The sequence below is a fragment of the Bombus bifarius genome, unplaced genomic scaffold, assembly GCF_011952205.1.
Source record: "Bombus bifarius isolate JDL3187 unplaced genomic scaffold, Bbif_JDL3187 scf7180000008008, whole genome shotgun sequence".
NCBI lineage: Eukaryota > Metazoa > Arthropoda > Insecta > Hymenoptera > Apidae > Bombus > Bombus bifarius.
Genome location: NW_022884386.1, coordinates 3,960,640 through 3,985,831, shown reverse-complemented (window position 1 = coordinate 3,985,831; position 25,192 = coordinate 3,960,640). Strand labels below are relative to the sequence as shown.

Here is a 25,192-nt window from a genome sequence, read left to right as displayed (position 1 = left end):
TAGAATATTTAAAGTGACTTACTGCTTTTACGAACGGCTGTAGCACCTGTAAGAGAAGTAACTCGTGCCTTCTCTCTGAGATATATTGTTGACGAATGAACGAAACGTACTTTGAATACGAAATACGCTATTAGCTGATTTCAAATGACTACGTGTTCCGTACGATCCAAAAATTAAAAAGAAATTCGCCTAGTGTCTTAGTATCATAGAGAACGTTCTTGTCAAAAATCGAAGTCGGAAATCGAATAAAAAGACGAAATTAATAACAAAAGTAGCGACAGATGCAATTGATCAAGCGATGCTGTATTCTTGGCCAGTAATACGTATCAACGTTAAGAGAAAGCTTCTTACTTGCACACATCCATAATCGACGATAAACGTCATTCCATTTAATAAAGAGCAACCACCAGATTATAATAAAATATAAAAAGAAGAAAGGAAGGGAAGAGATTACAGATAACAGACTGACACTCGCACTTTGATAGGAAAGCGCGTGAATTTTTTTCTCTGACTTATCCTCCGTAAAGCGTAATGCATTTTTATAATAAACTTGAAATATCCGGAGAAACGTAGTGCCTGGAATATCGGCTGACGTTCGGCAAACTGTCGCGTAAGTTCAACGTGTACTCGTTGCGCGACACGTTCCAACGCGAAGCCGAGGCTCGTTGACTATACGGACAATTCGTGTACCGTGTTGGGAAAGAAGTTCTTGCTACGGCTTTTACCACGAAGGAAGACTCTCTGAATTTATGGGAGAAACCGTTTCCATTCGCCGTCTGCTAATGTCAAGCGCACACCCACACGCTTGCTTTCCTTTCACGGCTGAAAACAGTTACACGAGACCCGTCGAGACGAGCACCGGCAATTATAACGGTGTAACACGCGTATGTCGCTCGATGACGCCAGGCTAGATAATTAATTTCATTAGGACGGCAAACAGTCGTTTTTGCCGGCCAGCTGGCTGCTTTACGGGTTTGTCGCGCGCGACTCGATTCGTATCTAATGAAACCCGATGAATTTTGTTCGTTCGTTACTACGAATACCTTTTTCGACCAGTCTACGTCTGCTTAATGAGGCTCGACTATACAGCTTTGGAATTTTTTCTTGTCGTATTTTTAGTAGGGTTTTAACTTTAGAGTAAAAATACAGCCAGCTCGAACGATACGATGCGACATACATGGAAGAAAAAATAACTCAGATAAACGTTAGGTCGTCCGAAAAGTTTCTTTCGTTTTATAAGGAAATAATGGATGCACAACATTTGTCCGTTTTATATTATTTTATCGAATTACGTATGATCAAAATTGTTCTATCAGGATAAAGATTACAACGTTCGACATATTAAGTTTCATGTTTGTATAAAGATGCATCGTTTTAAAAGATGTGTCTGTAAAAGAAAAACACTTTTCGGACAACCTAATATCTTCTATACTATACAGTGGCTTGCGAAACTCTTCGAACACTTAACGTGGGAAATTTTTATGAGTGTATTATGTATGTTGTGCAAAACTTTTTTAAGTTTCACGAACCATAATGAGGCATGACTATCATGATTATGATATAAAATGTACATAAAATTAAGGATATCTGTTGCAAAGTTTGAACGAATGTTCAAATACTTTCATGTACCGTTGTATATTCTAATATTCATCCATTCTTTCTTTCTCTATTGTATAATCTTCGTTGTTCGCATCGTATACGTGTTCATAAACTTTTCTTTCACATTCTAATTTCAAGCACGCGCTCCTAACACTTGAAGCCGAGTCACAGACAATGAACAATCGTGCAAAGTTTCTATTATAGGAGGGAGAAAATGTTGACGATTAGTTTCGAAGTCTACACACAACTATGTAGATGTAGGTGTGTCATTAGAGGGGGAGTGTAGAGAACAGGAAAATTCTAGCGACAAGCCGCGAGAGCGCACGCATTTCCATAAAACTCGCGACGTGACGTTCCGACAGCTGGGTCGATCTGTCGGGTGCCCAAAAACAAGCACGCTAGCCGAAAGTTCTAATTCGCCAACTGTTGAAGTAGAAAGCTGCTCGTTAGGAAGAGACGCGAAGCCAATTTATTCGATCAAATTACTCGGCGGGGTGCAATTAAACGCAAAGCCGTCTGAGGCTGGTGGGGACAGAGGATGAAGAGGATCGTCGTTGATGTTTCCAGCTATCCGTCCGATTCGATTTCGTCTCTCGTAATTTGAACGGATATTTCCAGCTTTCCAACGGATCTTGTCGGTTCTATTTATCAATAGAAACAACTTTCGAATTATTCATCAACGTCAGTGTACACCGTCGCGACTTGTACAGAAACTAGGGTCATTTTCGTTCGACTGTCGAACGGCTAGCTAATAATTTCCCGTGGGTATTTGCGAATAAACAACGTCATGAACTAACTAGAAGCCACGTTGAACGGGTCGAGATCGTACGAGCCTTGTTTTTCCTTGTCAACCGTTGCTTTTCTCTGTCGGCTCTATTTAATTACCGTCCACGTTGAATGCCAGAGAAGGTTCGTTCGAATAAAAGGTCGCCGAACAAAAAAGAGTTCTTCTAGGAGACGTTGAATTGATGACGGGATCGCGCTATCTCTCGCTTTGGTTTCCCAATTAACATCGATAAAGGCGTCGTGATAAAGACGAACGACTTGGCTCCGCAGGGATACACGTGACGTTGCTATTTCGATGACTCTCACGGAGGCGAGGTTAGCGACTAATGAATATGATATCGTTCATTGCGAGCTTGTAGCTTTTGTGACAAATTGTCCGAATGAGAGACAGTGTTTCGTAAAGTTTGTAAATTAATTCACACGAATTTCCAGATATAAATTACACAAAGCCGCTCTAATTGTAACCGAAGTCACACGTGTCCATTTCTTTTACAATCTCGGATATACGGTATAGTGCAAACGTTTTCGATTATCCTCTATGAATAATAATAATAATAAGTATAAAGATACATGCTGCTATTTTAAATCTATCGCTAGTTCTGGAATAGAGTTTGAGCTGAAAATGTTATCGGTAATTTGTTAAAAGGATATCGATTTATTCAGAATAGTCGATATTGTAAAACTTTCTTGCCAAATAATGTTTCGATAAACCTATTTTGTACAGTCCGTCGCTCCATTATTCAGCATTTGAAATAATTCACTTACGGTTTTAACTTTTGTTCTCCTTATAGCTTCTAAATTCTTTTATGTATATATTTAGTAACATTTTGACCAGAATTACATGTCTAGAATTAATTGTTTAAAGGATTTCCTAAAAGAAACTGTTATATTTATAACAACGATCTAGCGAGTTCATCTCTTTCTCGTCAAATTATCTCATAAATCTTGTCACTTTTTTTTATCAAAAGTTAGACAAGAAATTGCTTTTCTAAATTCTATCGTCGATATTCATCTAGAAACTAACTACCCTTAAACTTATGTATTTGATTAAAATTTTTTAATAAGCGGAATTTCGTGATACAAATTCCTCTCTTTCAACCTCTGAAACTATTTTTAAATGGCAAGTACTGTACAAATATTCGAAAGTAAAAGCAACTCAACTCTCCGCGGAACCATCCTCCGCGTTCTCTTTTCTGGTTCTTAAGTATTTCTATAAAAGCGTATGAAGTATCCTTTAACGAACCTGCGCGGAAACATTAGACGGAATTAACCGCTTACGTGGATTTATAAAAATATAAGGGCGTTAGGGGAGGCTAGTCTGGAAATAAACGAGCGGAGCCAAGGTTACGGAGGCACGGTTTTACAAAAAGGGAAGATCGCGTTCAGGCTGTCGCGTTCACATCGTTATTTAGGTCGTAAAAAATCGCTGAACGGAAGAATAGGTGAACGGAACGCGGCTGGTTCACGGAGCATTTATTTAGGGTGTGACTGATCCATTAACGCTTATAATCATAATACCAACGTACCCCCAATTCGAAACGCATTGATGAGAAACGGAGGTGTACCACAGAAATCTGGATTCGTGGATTCTGAAAATTTTCTAATTAAAACGAACCAAATGAATTTATCCGCGAACTCGTAATCGTCATTTTCGTCGCAGTCGTCGAGAAAAGTAGCGTTAAACGAGTCTCGGCGGAAATATTAAGAAATCACCGGAGAAATCATCTTGATTGCGCGCTTTCTTTAACAATTTACGTCACAAAATAGGAATAAGAAGCATCCTTTAATTTTTTCCCCGCGACATTTTCTACTGTTATTGTTCGCTCGAGAAGGAAGATTCATCGGATGGGATGGCCAGTGCCACAATCGCCGACGCAGCTGGAATTAAGTCGGCGACCGTTCTCAAAGAAGTCGTACGTAAGGGCGCGAAGAGAAGAACGTATATTTTCCGAGGTGAAGATGCAAGAAAAGTTCGTTGCCAAGAGGTGGAACCTGCTCATCGAATATTCATCGAGCGACGAAAGAAATTTCAAAGACCGTCCATCCAGTGCTGAAGATCTTGCATCATTATTTCTTTTTCCTCTCGTTTTCTTCCATAGCTCGGTTCTTTCCTCATTCTTTCTCCCTGTCCGCGACCCTTCCGTCGTAATTGCGCCACGTTTATTAAAATTATAACGCGCTGTAACAACGCGGCTGGTTCCGTGCTATCGCGCCAGGTATCGTAAATAATATTCGAGCAAAGCGAATCGTAACTCCAAGTGATATGAGAGTACAGGAGCATTGATGCAGCATGCCTAATTATAGACGATACGATCGATTCGCGTCGGTGCAGCTACGGCAGAGCAGTGCTTGCTTCCCGTACGTAGAGGTGCATACGCCAACACGCATCGATACATAGACGCGGTTAGCCGTATATCATCGTATTGCCTAGAGGAATAATAGAAGAGCCGTAGGGAAAGTGTGCATCGATGTTCGTCAAAAAGGCACTAGTGGGATTTTTTTTCGGCGATTCGTACTCTGACGAATACACTTTCATTATCTGGATAGTCGAACAGTGGCTCGATCGTAGAAGTTTCGTGCTAGATTGCATGCAGTTCGTTGTTTCCGCGGTTTCGTTTGAAATCGGCTGGAGCCGACGCGTCGGCCGATTTTCTTCCCGATTTCGTAGCGTTTTAATCGCGCCCCTAGTTAATTACAAATTACTCGCTGGCGGTGATGATGAAAGTTTACCTACGAAGAATTCGTGCAACAGTTTCAGTTTCGTGCAAATGGGTCGCGTAATCGTATTATATTCGCTTCTTTATCTACGATCTGGTGGAAATAACATCACACCAGCATCGTTGATATTACCGCTATATTTAAATTTTATCTGCTGTCAAGTATATTACACTTTGGACAAATTAGGAAAGTAGACCATACTTTTTACTACGTGCAAATTATTAAACACTGAAATGCAATACAGATTATGGCAACTTAACCCTTCCAATATGGAGAATACTTCAAGGCTTTTAAAGAAGGAATAATTTATATTTCTTATATACAGGGAAAAGCTATCTGTTTCCACTCTATTTTTCCTAGAGGCATCAGTTCATTTTTTTTTTCTTCTTATCGGGATATTCATAACTTTTTAACAAAAATAAACGGCTTCTGGTAACAATAATCCAGCGGCGCTTCTTAACGTTGCTAATAGCCAGACTGCGAGAGTTTATTTCCCGAGTATTTATAGAAATATTAAAGGTGCAAAAACGCACAGGTTGCGCATAATATGCAAAAATATATAAAATATTCAAAATACTCGTAGCAAGTAACGTAAATCTCTATCTAACTTCTTTACTTATATCCATCAGAATTTAATGATATTTGCAGTCTACTAATAACTACGCTCTTGATAGGATATTAATCTTCCATTAAAAAATGCAAAAGAAATTTTGTCGTTCGTCTGTACCATAAGAAGTAGTATAACATTATTATCTACATATAACCTCCTATACATAGCGTACATAGCATAACACCAAGAATACTAACTAGAAGATAGAAATCCAGCCACGAAATCCCAGATTAGCGTCGATTACACGAAACTGCGGAGTAGCGTTTCTGATCGGAAATATCGGTATCGGTGTCGAGCCAGGTTGCCCCAGCGGCACGAGATTTCTAATTAGAACCGATTAGATCGATCTCCGCTCGCTGGAATCGCCGCTACGAACTTAGGCATTCCGGGCGTGATATCGGAGAAACGATATCATCGTCGTTTCGCGGAATCGTTCCAACAACGAGATTCGCGCGTGTTTCCAGGAAAACCAGTCGACTAAGGATGAAAGAAAAAAACAAAAGAAAAGTGTCACGGTGCTATGCATATATATATATATATATATATACATCTGGTGGATCGGCTCGGGACAAGAAGGGATTTTCAATCAAGTCGGCTGCAGGCTGAATTAATTCCGAAGAAAATTCGAAAGTTTGGAAAGCGAGAGCCGCAGATGAAGCTCGCGGTTGCCGGAAGCTACGTGCAAGCCGAGGGATCCGAACTACTTGCTGGCCCGTTAGAAACCCGATCAAGAGGATCGATCGTAGCCGAATTATTGAATAAAATATATGACGGAATCCGTTATAATGAAATAACTTCCGATATGCTCGGTCCATCCCGGTTCTCTCTCATCCCCCTTGACTGTGTTCAACCTCGACTTCTGACGCATTCTTCCTCTGTTCGGTCGATAAGCTGCACTCGGAAAATCCGACGGATCTCTTGCTGAAACGAGCCAACTGCTTTTAAATTAATGATCGAGAGCGCGGCAAAGTAGGTGGTAACTGGTATTCGTTAGGGAAGACGAATGAGTTGGCAGTTTGTGGCAGTTTAAAACAACGAACTATCATTTTTCGGGAGAGCACTGTTGCGATTGATATAGGGCACGCTTTAAACTGGCTGAATATTATACAGGGTGATTTTGCAGGCAAAGACAAATCGAAAACGCGGAATAAAATATTTTTCGTATACCCGAGTCTTTGTTTTCGTGGTAGGCAATTGATTCGGAATATTCGTTTGATAACAGTGATAACATATCTCATTGTACGTTTTGATATCAAAGAGCAGACGATGATGCAGGAGATTAAAAAATAAATTTTATTACTTTACAGACTGTTGAAACTATTTCCATTCGGCTGAACGTACAATTCCCTTGAAATATTTGTGAAATTAAATTTCCTTCGTTACAAAGCAATGAAATTAATCATACGCGAATACGCTATACTTGCAACTTACTTTTTCATTTAAAATTACCCTCTTCCCGGTTCCACTCCCAATTGAAAAATACCTTGTATATCGTTGATAAAGTTCTTCGACTTTCGATTAAGTTGAATTTAAGCAGAGATATACACACGAGATAATCACGGTAAAACTGTAAAACGTATTAACGTGTGAATAATTGCGTACCGCTTTAGGTACGAGTGAAATTGGCAAAATCTCTCATGCATTTCTAAGTTCAAGTTCCGTGACGTCACATTGTCTGGAAAACACACTTCGGAAGAACGAATTCTCGAAAAATAAACAATCTGGCAACTCGAACTTTTCAGCTTCCTGTTCCGCGCAGCTGCCTTCTTAGCTCGTTAATCGGATTAGATAGCCAACCTCGATATCAGATTAATAGGTTTCCTATTATTCATTCGCTGTTGCATCTGCCGCCCACCATTCGAGTAGAATTGGCGAAACACTAAAACACTGATCGCCCACATCGAAATTTCATCCCCGATCCAATTAATCGCCGTTTAATTACAGATCACATGGATCGACGGGCTGGGGAACGTGCTGCACAGAGGCATCAAAACGACGAAAGAATTATTCGACGACGGCCCCTTGTACACGGTGAAATCCATCCTGAGGGTAATGCCGCGAAAGGACCACGACAACACGACGTTCACGTGCCAAAGTCAGAACGCGGCCGACCGCACGCCGCAGAATGCGAAACTGCGCGTCGAGGTAAGTGAAAACGAGAGAAAGGGACTGCGGAAAATTGGGCCATCAAACACCATTGAAACGTCGGCTTTGATAGTTTTGGGGCGGCTAGCTTACGCGCACTTTTTTCTGACAATCCATTTTTAAAAAAGAGAAACCAGGTTAACATAGCAGCAGCGCGTGAACCCGGCCAGAAACGCGGTAACGAGCTAAAGAATAATTAATGTCGCGTCCCGAAAACTGGTCTGTGGCGTAATCGCTATCCGACACAGAGAGGATAAGCTCTGGCCCCCTGCTGGCCCGGGTTTCTGCTTTCTTCCTCCGAACAATGGAAGCTCTGCGGTTTTCGTTTCGCCAGGCTACCTACCAGAAGGGAAAGAGAATCAAGTGACGCCGACAAAGAGAAGATCGTTTCGCTACTTTTCGCGACGATGTTAATGATTCACGATGACGAGGTCGTAACTCTCCCTGTGTGTCGCGCGAGCTGCACAGCTTCGGACATGACTGGTATACGGGCTACCAAACGATGATACGTTGCGTGGTTGCAGGTTGCCAGCTACATCATTTACTTACCGACTTGTCAACGCGCGATATTAATTGCCGAGAAATTACGTCCGACGACAGAAAATAAAGTGCAACGGCGGCTTGTGGTATTCGAGAGTGTCACGCGAGCCGACGCGAACCGGAGAGCCGATCGATCGACGCGACGACGATGGTCATGAAAATTTGAGCATCGGCTCGCGTGACATTTCAAGCATCTCTCTTCTCCCCCTCTGAATCGTATTCGACGCGTATCCATATCGAACGCCTCGTATCTCGTGTTTCAGGTACGCTACGCGCCGAAAGTGTCTCTGAGAATCCGGTCGGGCTTGGGCAAGAATGGCCGCATCGTGGAGGGTAGCGAGCTCCGTTTCAAATGTCGCGCCGAGGCGAATCCACCGAATGTCGAGTACAGGTGAGTGGGAAACGCGCGAGTAACGCGACTACCTCGCTGCTTTCATACACCCTTCCTCTACGTATATCCCTCCCATTTGGCAAGAGACGCAAACGATATCCTTCGATGATCGATACCCGCTACAAGAGCGCTCGTCGAATTTGGAGCGTTGTTGCTGCATGTGGCCAGATGTCGATGTAGATGGTTTCATGGTTGCATGTCCGTCGACGATAGGCCGGTACATGATGAGCATAGACGGCCTGGGAATACAAGCGTTCCTTCCTTGATAGATCATGCTACTCCAATTCTAGCACGTTCATTATAAAAAGAACATCGTTGCTTCGAATGTCGAGTGTACTTAGGGATCAAGGGCTTCAACTACGCCATATCATTAAAATAATTGTTATTTCTGAACGACAGATTTCAGGTTTTCTATTATCTGGTTACTGATACATAGGACTTGAATGATATACGTTTTAGCCTCTATTTGAATATTACTTATATATATCATATTTTAATATATATTTTATTATAAATTTCAGAATTTAATATAGTTTCAAACAATCCTTTCATCAAAAACACAATTTCAAATTATTACACGAAACATAGTTTCAATTTGTTCTAGTTTTCAAATAGAATATGGGCGTAATAGCAAGTGGAATATGGAACAGGGTTGTAACAGCATCGTAGAAGCAACAACCATTGGACTTGTCATTCGCTCAAAGTTCCAAGTATATCAATTACCTTTCAACAGAACATCGATATATACTCTATCCGTATAAATTTTCCAATAACGAACCACGAACTATACTAGCGAAATTTTCTCATCCTTTCGTTCCTCTATTAAGGACTAACGGTGTCTCATAATACTCAGAAATGTGCAATGTTCAAGATAGAATTTTAAGATACCAAAGATTAGGCGACACAAATCATTCTACTGTACTATTCGCTAAGTTAGGAAATGCTTAATTCATGGATTTTTAACGATAACAGAAGGAGACGGATGAAAGGGAGAAGCATTGGTTTATCAAAGAACGAAGTGGACCAGCACACACGAAGACAAAAGGAGAATTAGCAAGCAATCGGTCGTGGCTCGTAGAAAGCAAATAATTGATACTCCTTTCAAAGAGAGGACAATGCAAAGTTTAGGACAATGTTGACCGGTCGTACGTTGCGTTACGCGTTGCCTTGTTGTCTGTTTCGCTGTCCTAGCGATCTCTCTATGTGAGCGCATACGAGTGGACGCGAGTTTGTATACGTCGACGTATATCAGTTGTGCCGTTTGTCTAGCGAGTCCGATAAAACACAGATCGCGAAACGAAAGCGAAACCATACTGTCCAATGTGAATAGCTTTACTTTCGTATACGTGCGATTCGGGAATAATCGAGCAGTGGCAGGAAAATAGACGAGAAACTTTTACATGGTTTCATTTAAGGTATAGCCCTTGACGAAACATCGATTTACTCGGGTTCGTGTGAAATCGAAACCGTAAAAGCCAGCTAGAATCTCCGAGCAACTGTTTAAGACGTTTACGGCGGAAGTTTCTACGACGTGTAATTTCGCGAAAATAATAAAAGCCAGGTAAAGAGTCACGCCGAGGGACCCGAGTGCTATTAGCGACGGGACTTGGATGGTGCTAGAACGTGACCTACTACGAAAGGTGCGAGAAAAAGGCATCCTTCCTAGGATACACGAGCCACGAAAGTTTCGTGATCGTTTCATTCAGTTTCTTCGGTTCTTTGCTAACGTATATGAGCACGCGATTCGACCGGTTGAAAGAGACCGCCTCTCCCCCGCTTTTATTGCCATCCGGACCAATCCTCGTCGCTCTTTTCATCGATTGTACCGGCGAACGAGATAAATCTTGCGGCCGAAGAACGGCCGTAAACCACGATCTCTCGACGAAGATCGTTTCTAAAGGACTCGCCACTAATTCGACGGGGGTTATCGTTCTCGCTTTTCCTTCGTCCTTTGTGGTCCGACCGAAAACTCCTATCGATCGAATCTGAAAAATGAACGAGGAGAATCGTGCTCGAGTATTATAGAACGAAAGACGATCGTGGTAAGAAAAACGAATTGTAGAATAGATTGGAGGAGATAGAAGAAGAGGAAGATCGAAAGAAGCAGCGAAGAATTTTCAAAAATGCATAATTATTCCTTGAGACTTTTTCGTCGCGTCGATCGACCGGTAGCAGCAGCTTTTTGCGAAGCTGCCGCCTGCAAATTATACAGCAATTACACGTTCATCAAGGGTCTATCCTTTTTACTCGTTAGGTGGTTCATCAACGAGAAAAAGGTGATCGGCGACTACACCACGGAGATGATCATCCACAACGCAACCCGCGATCTCCACGACGCGATTGTAAAGTGCGAGGTTCACAACGATGTCGGGAAGAGCGAGGACACCGAGACTCTGGATATCACGTGTGAGTATGCAAACGAGGTGAAATGTACATCAAGGCAGAAAGGGAAATAGGAATAATTTTCGAGTCGTATCACGCTGACGATTCCTATGAAGAATTTCGTTTCGTGTATTTGCCCCATACGAAAGAAAGCACGCGTTTAGTATTCGCTGACTCGGCCTCTCTTTATCCCATTCGTTCATCCGGAAGGGTGCTTCGACGTCGTTTCGTCGTGTTATTTAGTCGGGATCCGGTTGGCGGGCATCAGCGAAATTCGGGATAACGCTTGTCAAAAGCCGAGGCCGAGAATAAATTGGACTTCTTAGGAGAAAATTTGCCGTCATATTTTCGGAGGTAGTTCTTCACGGATCGTATTCTCGATTTATGGATCTCCTCTTCACTGTGTGAACATCGCCTCCTTCAAAAGATCAGACCAACCAAATTCGCGTTTCGTGACTTGTTTTGCGTTAAAAGCTTTGTACTGTAAAACACGATACAACGAACGACGCGTGATAGAAGCTAGGTACGATCAGAATTCTCTTGCACAATAATTTATCAAATAACAATATTAATAAATTGAAGAGTTACAAGTTATAAGTTTCCCTTTTACGATTTCATAATTCTTTATTATGTGGAATAATCATATAACTTGTAAAATTAAAAATAATCAAATACCTGTAAAATTTCATTTCTTTCATTACCATTTGTATCGTAATTATCTGTATCGTTATTAACACTGCTAACGGCTTCACGTGTGAAATTGTAACATTTCGCTAATAATATTACTTCAGTCGCACGAGAGATCTTTGACCGTTGCGCGTTTCATTCGGTACATTCGGCCGGTTTGCGAATATTATACGTATATGATATCACAACAGTTTAGAGAAAAGAAATTCTTTTCTTTCGCTCCCTGACATATCAATCTAGAAAAATTGTATGAGGTGAAAATTAAATTTCACAGACGGGCCACAGTTCCGGCACCAGCCAATCTCCGTGGAGACGCAGTACGGCGCGACGGAGATCTTGCAGTGCGACGTCGACGGAAACCCAACACCGGAGATCCGTTGGTACCACGAGGACTCGGAGCGACAGGTCGCTAGCACGCCGAACATCAGCGTGGTGGTGAACCACGAGACAGCCGGACGGTACTTTTGCAAGGCACACGTACCGGGTTTTCCGGAGCTGACGGGCTACGCGAATATCTACATCCGGGCGTCACCGAGCATAGTGTCACAGAGGGTGCAATATGTACCCGACGAGGGCGTTGTCAAAGTAATTTTGCCATTGAGATTCTCCTTTATATCTATAGTTCATATCCACATTCATTTCTTATTTTCTGTTCTTGTTTTCTTCTTTTTTTTTTTTTTTTTTACAATCATGCATAAGTATTCGTCCATCTATCGTAGTCGACTTTTTCAACACATTATGACATGTCATACAATATTTTGCCATTACATAACAGTTATAAAAGGAATATCACTCTTTCCGTGGTAATAGAAGAATAATTTCAGTGCTTTTGATTTCAATTTCATGCACATACGTATAAAATTTGATATAAATTTTATTAATATATATAGAAATTACAAAGCTATTTAGTACAATGTATATTTCGCAGAGATGACAAAAGTATTTAAGCAATGATTTATCCATTGCATTAATTAATTAATTAAACCTCGATATTCAGTGGCCACCTTATGGTCAACGCTTATTTTTATTGAATATAAGTTTGCAATAAGTATCTTGTAATTTTCAAATTTGATAGAAAGATTTTTATAGTAGGTGTTGAAACAATTTCGTGAGCCAGTAAATCCATTTACCTACATGTGTGTACACCGGGTGTGTTAGGTGGACGAATACTTAGGTATGCGATCAACTGTACGTTCCATTATATATAATAAGAAAGAAAGCGTCAAAGCTTCTGTCGATTATTGAAAACAGTTATTTTTCGTTTGGTTTTCGACGTCTCGTAAAGCCGACGAACGCGACGCGGCTCCGATTTATATCAGCCATAACTTGCGCGCTGGGACCAGAAACGAGGCATTTATGGAAAATATGCGAAAACCGCAACCGCATCGCTAGACTCTGTGTCTCCGAAAATCGAACGGCCTCGGAATCTATGTAACAGATGGTTTAGAATAGCGACGCAAAGCGACCGGATATTTTTCGACAGAATTTAGACTAGACGGATGAACATTCATAGGGCGAATACAGCCATCGACTAACCATATTTTCTCTTCTTTTCTTTTTTTTTAACTCGCTTGTTTTCCTCTTTTTTATTCTTCATTTTTACCCATCAATGTACAACGCGCAATGGTCTTAAAAAACGAGACACGCGAAAAAGAGAAGCACACACGGGTATCGGTCGATTCGGCAAGAAGGGAGCAAATGTCTGGCAATTGGAAACGATTTTTATTCGACTATTCCTCGTCGATTTCGCAGGTGAAGTGTACCGCGGTATCTGTGCCAAAAGCGGACTCGGTGGTATGGAGCTTCGCCGGTCGCGAGCTCAATTTCTCGTCGAACAATACGCCGTTCCATGTGCAGGAGGAATACACCGGCGAGAGAGTCGTCAGCACTGTCACGCTGCTCGATCCCATATCCACGTACTTCGGGGATTACAACTGCACGGTCACGAATAGCTTCGGCACGGATTCCGTCATAATCAAGCTGACGGCACACAGTAAGTTCATATCCATTATAAACGACCTACCTTTCTCTTTCTCTCTTTTTTCTACCTTTCTTACTCTTTCTCTTTCTCTCTTACTCGCTCTCTGCATTCTTTCCTCTCGCGATTTCATGCTTTTCTTCCATGTATGCGCGACGCGTCCTCGAAAAACTGCTACGTTTTCGGTCCATAAAAAACGCTGCAAGCGTTCCAGGGACAAGACGAGAAATATATCAATGAGAAAAAATCGAATCTCGTTCGACGACGGAGTCACGCGTTTCGAACGCTTCGAGATCGGCGCGGAATTCTAACCAACCGCATTTCCAAATCCGTCAAATCGCGACCGATGTTCGTCCTACGATGAAATAAAAACATCGGTGACGGAGTATCGAGTGAAACCACAGAGTGTGTGTACGGTCGGTGATTTTGCATTTTTGTGAAACACGCGTCGGTATCTGATACGTTCGATCGTAGCAATGACAAGATGAACCGGCGATTCGTTGGCCAGTCAGACAGGCTGTAGTAAAATACGAGTCGAAGTTTTTTATTTGAACATGTCCGATGGAAACAAAAATAACGAAAACAAATGGCACTCTAAGTCTCAATTTTTGCCGCGATCCTTGTTCATCGTAACTTTCGATCGAACCTAGCCAATTTTTTTCCCCGATAATTCCGACCGATCTTTCACAGATCCGTCCGTTCGACTGCACGGCGTTCGTTCTACTAATTCAGCCGGTTGATTCTGTAAATTTTCATCGATACACGCTCCGGACCACGTCATAAATTCCACGGGATTCAATTAACCGACGCGCGTTCCGCGTGCACTTTGCAAAAATTTAATCCGCATCGTTAAGCAGTCGCGCGCACTCGCGTCCGACAATTTTATACTAGAGTGAACTCGTCGTCGGGCGCAAACACCGATCGTCGCGCAATTTTAAGAGGAAAATTGAAGAGGAAGTGAAAATATAAAAAGGAAAGAGATGAGAACGATATTGTTTCACTCGTTGAGCCAAACAGCCGAGATTTTAACCATTCGTGACGCTTAGCGTTGATTCCAGTCGATTGGCAACTGATTCTCATCATCGGTGGATTGATCGTCTGCGTGATCATGATTGGCGTGATCATTATACTCATTCTACATTGCCGCGACCGCATCAAACAGCCACGACCGAGGACGGCCCAGACTCAAGAGACTGATATGCGTGAGTGAAATATCATGTTCGAACGAATTATAACGTCATTAGTCACGTCCGTTTCCCATTGCTTTTATCGTTTTTCGTGACTCGAGATTTCATCATTTCCAGGCAGTCGCGGGACTGCTTCGAATTCTTCTTGTCTATGAACGAGACACCAACGTTATCGTTCGGCATCTATCGTTAACGATACGGAAAAACGTATACGTATAACCGCGGATGAATGATAGCTCATTGAATGCAAACGAGTCTGATAAGTAGCGAGCTGGTATTCAAACGTACTTGGGTGGAGTCAACGCGCGATATCTAGTGGTCCTTCAGTAGCTTTCTAAAGCGTTTGTTTATGCTTGATCCAGCTTAATTTTTTCTTCCAGCGATTATACGCTTTATAGTTTCGTAACAGAGTTATCCGATATATTTTTCTACTTAATACATCCAAGTACTTATTTTCTCGATCGTAATCGGCATCGACTCCATTTACAGACCGTTTCGTACTCTAATCCTCGATAAATACTCGATGCAATGGACAGTCACGCAGGATATAACTCTCATCTGGAATCTTATTTTTCTCTATGCTGATCTTTTCGAATTTCTTTCGCCGACAGAGGAAACAGATTCGAACGCGGATAGATATCGAGAAAGTGACAGAAGCAGCAACCTGTCGGACGTTAAAGCGGATATACGGGCGGGATCGAGTGTCAGCAACGCGGAGAGCGTGACAGCGCTTGACAGCGAGGGCGAAGGAAGCACGAGAGGTGTGAACGCTTTGGCGCTGGCCGGCCCTGTACCCAATCCCTTGGGTTATCGTTACAGCGCCGATTACACGGAACCTTCGTTCCCGCCGAAGAATAACGTAAGTATAATATAACCAATGCCATACTCGTTCGAACTACCAGTATTCACGTCCGAAAATTTCTCTGCTCGCAATCTCGCGTTTTGCACGAGGAGGATGCCAAGAACCGGAGCCAGAGCGTAATCTAGTTTATTTCACGAAGAAACAGCGAGCTTCTAGAGTGCATATTAAAGCGTAGAATCTCTCCCCTGGGCATGCACTCACGCGAACCGTGTAGATTTAATTTGCAGTTTTTAAGAATTTCCCCACCGAATCCTAATACCCTTTCCAAGCTTTGCTGCGTGGAACATTTGGAATTCGACCACGTCTCAGATCTCCCTTTTACTATGATAATCTGTACCGATCCTAATTTCTGTACACACTGAACGAATTATAATGTCGAGACCTAGAAATGTTCCTGGGTCGCGGAACCCGTGCCAACGTCGACCGTGCACGAACGTCTTACGGGTCGATGCCACGACCTTACGTCGCGAGCGTCGAGAAAATTAATTTTATATTTGGCACGGCCCGCACGTTCCGTCTTTCGTGTTTTCATAAAGCAATAAGAACAAACTTTCTGTATATGGTAATTACCAAGTGTTTTTGATCGTTAGGTATACTCACCCCGTGCTGGAACGAACGGTTTGTAAGAATTACTGGGAAATCATGATATCTGTCGCTAATATTTGCCCTTTTGTTTCGTTTGTTGCAGGACGGTAGTAACAATAATGGTTACGTACCGTACGTAGATTATACCCGCGACTATATGCCGCCCACGACGCAAGGGGTGGGTGCATCACGGGAATCCTTAAGCAGGATACCGTCTGGCGGAATACTAGCCTCAAAGAAGATCGGTCTGAGTTCTGCGAATTTGGGCTCCTCCACTCCGCAAACCACCCCAGCGATCGACCCACGTTTCTCTGCAACGTATGGAAACCCCTACCTCAGGTAAAGTTCTCAGGGACTTGGCTGCCGCCTCTGCCATGCCGGGACGGTATCAATGGAACTCGCGCCCCCTGTGTCATCAAGCCCGCAATCTAGTTCGACGCTCTGGATAATAGAGGAAGCTTTGACCCAGTGTAATTGTGTTTTGGCGCAGTAATCCTACAGAGGCGCGCACGAATTGCATCGAAGACGATGAAATTATAGTCGACGGTAGTTTGGAACGTGATATTCCATGAATCGACGGCGGATGAAAGGAAATCGTTGAAAAGAATAGAGTTCGTAGAGGGATGATCGGACGTGTGGTGTAAAGATGCGGCAGGGTAACAGAAGATGATACGGCCGCTATTTCGAGAACTTGACGTTGGGACAGCGTACGCGTTAACGTTATAATATTTACGACGTATTGATTAACGGATTTACCACGCCGCGTGTGCAATCGTTTCCGGGGATTAATTATATTCCACGTAAATTATGAATCGTCTGTCTTGAATATTTATAACGTCGATTCGAACAGATCCCAGTCACGTTTAATATTAATCGAACAAATCCGCGCTTCGTCGTTCGATCAAACAATTCTCGAACGACCCATACACACTATAATCGCGATATTTTATACGATAATATAGATCACGCAAGAAATTGTTCTGATCGTTCTTTCCTCTGCCAAACAATAGAATGTCAGCCGCGGAGCAACTGAGACACGCGCCACACACGGCTGTGCCGGGAGTAACGCCAGCACCACCGCCCTACACGCAAGCAATGAGAATGAATAGCTTGAATACCTTGAACGGTGCTGGACCGCAGGTTAGTACAATGGCAGTGAATGTGTGTCAAATTCCGAGGCACAGTTACGACATCTCAGGTACATTCCTACGCTCACCTGAACTAGTTCGAGTTTAGATCTTGTTCGAGATAATTGTGCAACCAATTGATTCTAATCGCGCCGATTAAATCAATCTTATTTTTAATGTTACACCGCCCACTCTTATTCAGTGCTATGTGCATTAAGTGCGTTCACCGCAAAGTCCTTATCGATCCAAACGTTACAATTCCTACGAGCTCGATGCTAATTTTCTGTAACTTTTTGATAATCTTCCAGGCACCACTTTCGGCGCACTACATCACGGGCGGCCCAAACGGTGGAGTAGCGACGGTAAAGCGCACCTCGGCGGTAGGGACGTTAGCGACGCACGTATGAGGCCAGGGGGTCTATCCGAACTAGAACCGTCGACGTTCGGACCTAACTAGTACCGCCTTCGAGAACCGTGAAGCCATCGAATGGACTCGGCAGTCGAATACGCTCAGGTCGCACGAAAAGTTTCTCGCAGAAAATTTAGAGCAGAACTACCCTTATCAGAGCCACGATAGCGTCGAATTTGAAGATCGTGATATCGTTCGGCGAGCTTCCACGATCGCACCCGTGCCAGAAGTCGAACGATTGCTCGAAGAAACGAAGTCGAAGGACGAGACGAGGAAATTTCGATTGAAGGGTCGAGCGCAACGAATGGCTGAAAACGGCGAAGCATTGAAGTACATCGAGATAGTGTTACGACAATTACGAAGGGCCAGCCGTGATCATCGACAACTCGTGGAGCAGCGTCATCGGACCGTGCAACCGTTTCCTGCGTCTTCGACGATCGACGAATATCATTTGGATAAGTCGAACGTACAAAGTTTGAGGATTCCACGCGGGCAAAGCGAGGAGAACCGGATTGTCCGTGACATCTCTCGGGACACGATCGAAAGGTTACAAGAAGTTGGAACGAGCGAAGAACCGCAAGAGCTTACCGAGTATCCCGGCGTGAATGTTACGAAGAAACTGTTGGCAAAGAAGAAGACATACGCGAGAGGCATTTACCTACTGGAAACGATGCCCAGGAGGATCCACGAGAGGATGAGCGTGGCGGGCCGGCAGGGTCTACGATACGTTCCTGCTTACGAAGGAATTGACACTACGATTATTCAGTAAATGCGCTACGAGCTGGTGAAACAACGGGCAAACGTGAACGCTTAAGACTGCTTGAGAACATAGAGTCTGGCAAAAAATAGCTCTCGTCAAACTTGTAAGCTATTCGACCGGTATGGGAAGATCGTGAAGGATGCGAGGATAGTTGTAAATTTTGTTGGCCGACTTCGAGAAACGGCAGAAACAAGAATCGAATTAATGGCGAACAACTGTGGTAACGACAATGACCGATCGAGCTTGTCGAGAAGAATTGATTAGCCTTGACTACGCGTGGTACTCCATTTAAGAAGACTGAATCGTGGGATAAGAAGGTTCCTTCATCGACTCGGGAACACAGTGTATTTTTCTCTATCGTCTAATAGAAATAAGATAGTCGACTTTGTACATCGAAGAGACTGGACTAGGATAAACGGGGTTATCGTAAATGTCAAAGAAATACGTGGCTCGACGTGGTTCGATAGAAATCAATTAAAAAAAAGAAAAAAACAAAAGAAGAAGAAGAAGAAAGGGAATGATCATCGAAAATGGGTAGTTGGTGGATTAGCGAGAAACGAAGGACGGTGGTTAGGTTCGTAAATCGAAGGAGCTCTTCGGAACGAGAACAGACCACTCGGTATCGACAATCTTTTATTCGCATACTTATAGATCTCGATAAGTATTTAATGTTCATTCGAAACGTAACGAAAAAAAAAAAGAAGAAACGAGAATCGAATTTCATCGCGGATCATTGTGGTCGTAGTAGCAGTCTCCTAAACGAGGGAAAACGCCACGAGGTGAACAAGAAAATAATGAACATCGAATAATTGTGCTTCGTACGGATAATTCGCGTTTTGAACATGTGATACGTAGACGGATGTCCAGGTAAGAGTGACGTGTTGAATACGAAGAAATCGTTGGATCGCGTCGTCAACACGGACAGGCATAACGTCTCGGCTGCTACTTCGACGTCACGCTGTGTCTCGCTGCCTTTTTTTATTTGTAGGAAAAAATGTTAGGTCTCGCGCAGTATTCGCAAGTAAGCGCACTAGACGAGGAAAAAGGACACTTCGAACGGATCGTGCTGCTTGTCTGACAAGATTGATCGCGATCTCGTGTCTCCTTCCGGCCTGAGGATTTTCAATCGTGAAAATACGCGCGTTTGGAAAGCGATCGAAGCGTTCCACGGGCCGAACTTTGTAAAATAGATAGCTAAAATGATGATTAGATATATACATATATAAATATATCACCTGTTGTCAATACGAACATAGGGCCTATAGTTTGGTGGCGCTACAAAAGCAAAGCTGTATCGGAATAAGCTCGTTTGTGAATGGAACAGCTTCGTGTAAATAATATTATAACGATATTAACTAATAGACGATCAAGCAGAGGAAACAACGTGTTAGATGTAATTGGTCGTGTATCTCGTTTCGGGAGAAAAAAAATGGAGCGCGACTTAAAATGGAAAAAAGAAGAGAAACTGGCCGAGAATTCTTCGTTCGATTACAATCGTTATTAAGTTATCTTCGTTCTTGTCGAAAATGTTTTCTTGTTCGTTTGCAATGCCTGTAGCTCGTCGAACGAGGATCCAGACTTATTAAGTTCTCCTCGACGACGATCTACAGCCTCGAAATAGAGAATCCTCAAGTTCAAAGAAAAACACGGTAAAAAAACGAAACAAACAGATATATCGCTCATTGACGTCGCGATGCTATGCAGCGAGCATAATACCATTGATTACGATAACGAAACAGGGTAGCCTATCAATTACTAAAACGATTTCGAAAGAAAAAGGCTGCACGCTACGGATTGGCCCCATACTCGCGTGGTGCGTCGGTGATTAAAACAGAATTAGAAAAAAAAGGGAAAAGGAGAAAAGGAAATGTAGAGCTCGAGCAAACGTGTCGGTGACGACGATGGGATTCGAACGAACGATGACGGTAATCGTGGCGCATTCAGAGCTAAAAAAGCGAATGAATATACATTTGTATTGTGAAGAAAATATCTTTATATTCAGACGTATGTAACATAATTTCTGTACATAACTGGAATTATTGCTCACCGTATCTCGTAAGATTTAGTTAGTTTTGTAACTGTGAAAGAGAATGAAAAGATAAAACACTATGTGCATATCGGATACTATGCGGACAGTTTCGCGACGGACAGTTCCCCTCGAAAGTTTTCGACCCTGTCGTCGTAGATCGAAAAAGAGAAAGAAAATCAGTATTCGTAATATAAATACTTCCTTCCTATCGAGAACTCATTCTCGATCCCACGATCGACCGCGATCGTGCGCAGTCCGTCGTCACGAAACGATCAGTTCCTCTGTTCGCGCTCGAATCGTTTCGTCGAGAAGAACGCGGTCAGATCGGAACGAAATTACACAGTGTAGTATTATCGTACTCGTAAGTATCTTTCCTCTCGTAATTCGATCGCCGTGTTCTTCTTGTCGCGAAATCGACCAGCCTCGTCGACGGAGTCTCCCATTTCCGGGCCATGGAACTGTCCACCGGAAGTCCAGATTATTGTACATCAATCATTCTGTACAATATTCATCCTGATGTTACTGTTAACTATTTAAAAGAATGAGAGCGTACGTGGGTGAGTGTTAACGAGTGTAAAAGCAAAAAAGGCGAGAATGACTGCGAGAGAAAGAGAAAGAATTTTGAACTTTTCACATTCAACGCGCGCAAACGAAATACTGTGCGCATGCGCGTGTGCCAGAAGGCCCGGGCGCCGTTTCGCGGCACGCGCGCTTGCGCGTACGATCGCACACACGTCACGTGTAAATGTATAAATGCTTGGTGGAATTCCGGATTGTACAGGTTCAGCGGGGTGAAGGAAGAAACAAAAGACACGAAAAACGTACACGGTGGAAACACTCGTTCGATCCGTGGAAACGAATCCGCGTACATTTACAGACGGCACGAGGCCATGTCAGAAAGAGGAAAAGAGAGAGATCTATACATACAGACACATGATTTCTATTATAAAAATGTAGGTTATAACGAAGTATACTGCGGGAAGTAATTACAATCAATGTACTGGATGGTCCAGGGCAATGTTAAAATTAGAAAAGTTTATGTCGTTTGAACCTTAGGAGTTTGCGCCTTCTTGCCGCAGGGCCATCCTATACGTATTAATTGGTTATCTGTCAATTATTAATTAAATTATATCGATTTCTTCGCCTTTAGTCAAAGAAAGGAACGAGAGCCATCGCGAAGTTTCCTCCACGAACGCGGCCGTGCGATTTCACCATGCGAACTGCATGCGCTCGAGATATCGCGCGCGAATCTCTTCCTGCGAAGCTTCTGTTCGCTTATTCCGGTTTAAGGAAGTTCGCGGGTAAGAGCATGATCGATAACTTCGAATAGTTTATTTTTCTATAGTGCAATCATTTCGTTTCGTGCAATTCCCGACGTCGTTGTTTTCATTGAAAGGTTTATTCTCGCGACGCGCAAACTCGCGCCTCTCGAAAGAATTTCGAAACGTTCGCCGCATCTCGATGAGGAAACTTCGCGCTCGGCTCGGTCACGCTGTGTGTTATAAAGCGCGATATTGTTAGGCAATTTATGACGAGTCCTGTGACAAACGGTTAAGCGTTCTCTAACTGAGCGCGAAAATGGAAAAGAGAATGAGTAGAGAAAGGGATGAAGAAAGGGAAAATATTGCCTAATAGGGTGAACGAGGGAAGTTTTTTCAAATTTGTTGATACATTTCATACTTTACGATTAGGGATTATGGCCTATTACTAACTATTTCGCAAACCTTATCCGGCGATCCGATCGTTTTTACTATTTCACGCGACAGAGTTAAACGAATGGCGATTTAATCAGAATTCCCGATTTTGAGGCGTGAACGAGAGGAAACACAAGAACGAAAAAGGCAACGTTTTAATTCAATGAAATGTGCCATACCGTTCGTTGCGTAAATAACTCCTTGACGCTCTCGGGTTTAAAAGCGAGAACACTTGAACGAACAAAGAAACAGAAATACGAAAAAATACTGTCAACCTCCAAACGAGATATGTGAATTACCGTGCATAGAGCTCGATATCGGGGAGCATGTATTTTAAAAACGATCGAGTCGACCGTCCACGCATTTGTGAAATGGAAAGTGACTTTTTAGAAAATGAACACTTTTTCGCGTGCTATCCATAAAAGCTACGTTAAACACGTTGCATCGATTACTGAGTATAAAGAAAAAAAAAAAAAAAAAACGCTATTTCGAATTCGACTGAGCGACATATAGGAGATACGATATATACCCCCATATTTTTCTCGATGTTAAAGCTTTTTTCTCAGAAAGCGTTACGCGGCGTGTAATGCTGCCTGCGAAAAGGAATTCAAGCGAATCGTTGCGAATCTTTAAAAATTAATCGGCGTATCGTTTGTATAATATAGCGGTGAGGATCCGATCGACAGCGATCGTTATCGTACGAGTATCGTAAGGGCGGTAGGAAAGAAGATAAAAGAAGGATGATCGTTCTGAAGCGACGCGAGCACTTCTGATTCAGACCGACCATCCGTTCGATCGAAGACTTGCACTTTGAATTCTCGACGAAACGACGTTTCTTTTGTTTATTGTGTACGATAATCTTCTTGATCGTGTCGTTTGTATGAAATCGAAGGGAGAGTATCGCTAAGTTATCATCCGACAAATCCATTACGTTTTTACAGAAAGAAACTTTTCAACGTACACCGTGTGTAGTAATCTCGACCAATAATTTTTGATACGAACGCGCCAGGAATTTATTCGACTTTTGGTACGTCTCGAACGACAACGCTTGGGAACAACTTAACGAAAACGCACTCTTATCACACTCGTCCCCGGTATGAAAAATCATCTCGTGAAACAATCTCTTCCAGTCAACGTTTCGGTCCACGCGCATCAAAAAACAAACACACCCTCCAACATCGATCCACTTTTACAAATACGATAGACTGTTTTACCGGTACACTAAACAAACGAACAAAACGGGAAAGAAAAGACTGTAAACGACTGCTCGTTGAAACTGCATCGAACGTTAGCGATGCATGATAAATTCGCGTACGAAGAGGTCGGTGCACAAGTCGCGTGACTCGGTTTGGATCAATCTCTCATATAAAATGAGAAAAAGAGAGAGAAAGAAAAGAACACGACAGAATAGCTCGTGGTAATAATTAGGAACGTTCGCGATATCTATCGAAAGATCATGTTACGACAAACACGTTATTACCATTATTTTTCTGTCGTTCGTTACTTTTTTGCTTTTCCTTCCTCCAGTTTTCAAACGGCAGCTTGGCCTTTCTCGGCCTCTGCTAACGATGTCTGAATCACATTCGTTCGAATCGAATTTTCCTTATACATACAATTAAACCGCGCACAATGGAATTTCAATTACATTACGGAGATGCAACGAAGTTCTTGTAACATTAGACAATTGGCTCGACAAAGAAGCTCGACAAAAATTCCGAACATCTCGTAGGAAAATACGTTTCGAGGCGAAGGCTCGCCTAATGCCCGGCCATAATGGTCGATTACGGTAATAATGCGTGTGCTAATTGCGGGGAACGTTCGGCGAAGTACCGATGGAAAAAGAAACGACACTAGGAAACGGTAACGATGTGTAACACACGAGGTGTAACGCGAGGAGTCGCGTGGCGCAAATGCCACACCGAGGCGAAAAGTAAATTAACCGAACGAAAGGTAACTCGATCTAAAAGAAATACACCGAAACTCGAAGGAAACTCTCGTAACGCGATTAAATGCAAGAACTTTTGTTGCGAACCCGTTACATCCCCGACGCTATCGCGCATCGAATTGGCAAACTTCACAAGCCGAAACCTGCGCCACGAATGAAGTTCGCCGAAATACTATTCCGCTGACTATTCATCCCCCGACTCCTCCCTCCGTATTTGATAACGAGTTATTATCGATCCGTTTACTTACGCGCGTTTAGCGTAACTCGGCGTAGTCACCCAACCGCAACCTTTTTTTAACTCGATCGATTTTTCGAACAAACCGACCGTTTCTATTGAAAGTGAACTGATATTTAATTGTTAAAGAATAGAGGGGAAAACGAAATTATATATATATATATATATAATTATATACCTACGCAACATCGCGCACACACGCCTTGCAGCCGATACTCGGTACGTTGATATTTCATCAGCGAATCGGTCAATATCGATGATCCTTTGACGAAACGAACAGAAGTGCACCAAGTGGACTATAGGATAATTCGAACGAAAGGAGGGTGAATAATAAACATGTGTAAATATTTCGAACACTAGAGATTTGACTATGAACAGCGAATCATACTTTTTAGTGTACATTACTTTGTATCATAATAGCCTAACGAAACAATTTAGCTAGACACTTTTTTGAGATCTCCTTATAAAAAACGAAGGGAAGGAAGAAGAGAGTCGCTGTTTCTGGGGTTTTTGTTTAACGATC

The 25,192-nt window shown here is 42.7% G+C and overlaps 1 protein-coding gene across 5 annotated transcripts in view; it reads left to right on the top strand.

The window, feature by feature from the left end:
- The window catches only part of LOC117206840 (irregular chiasm C-roughest protein-like), a 154,638-nt gene extending 129,894 nt beyond the window's left edge, over positions 1-24,744 (top strand). For 4 of the 5 annotated variants that reach the window (XM_033446555.1, XM_033446557.1, XM_033446558.1 and 1 more), the window contains exons 4-13: positions 7,658-7,858; positions 8,662-8,789; positions 11,044-11,195; positions 12,133-12,443; positions 13,611-13,851; positions 14,883-15,038; positions 15,635-15,882; positions 16,574-16,809; positions 17,481-17,610; positions 17,906-24,744. In XM_033446555.1, coding sequence (XP_033302446.1) covers positions 7,658-7,858; positions 8,662-8,789; positions 11,044-11,195; positions 12,133-12,443; positions 13,611-13,851; positions 14,883-15,038; positions 15,635-15,882; positions 16,574-16,809; positions 17,481-17,610; positions 17,906-18,004 — 1,902 coding nt within the window. In that variant the 3' untranslated portion in view covers positions 18,005-24,744. The remainder of the gene's footprint in view (positions 1-7,657; positions 7,859-8,661; positions 8,790-11,043; positions 11,196-12,132; positions 12,444-13,610; positions 13,852-14,882; positions 15,039-15,634; positions 15,883-16,573; positions 16,810-17,480; positions 17,611-17,905) is intronic. The other variant, XM_033446556.1, reaches the window with a different exon arrangement.
- The last annotated feature ends 448 nt before the right edge of the window (positions 24,745-25,192 follow it).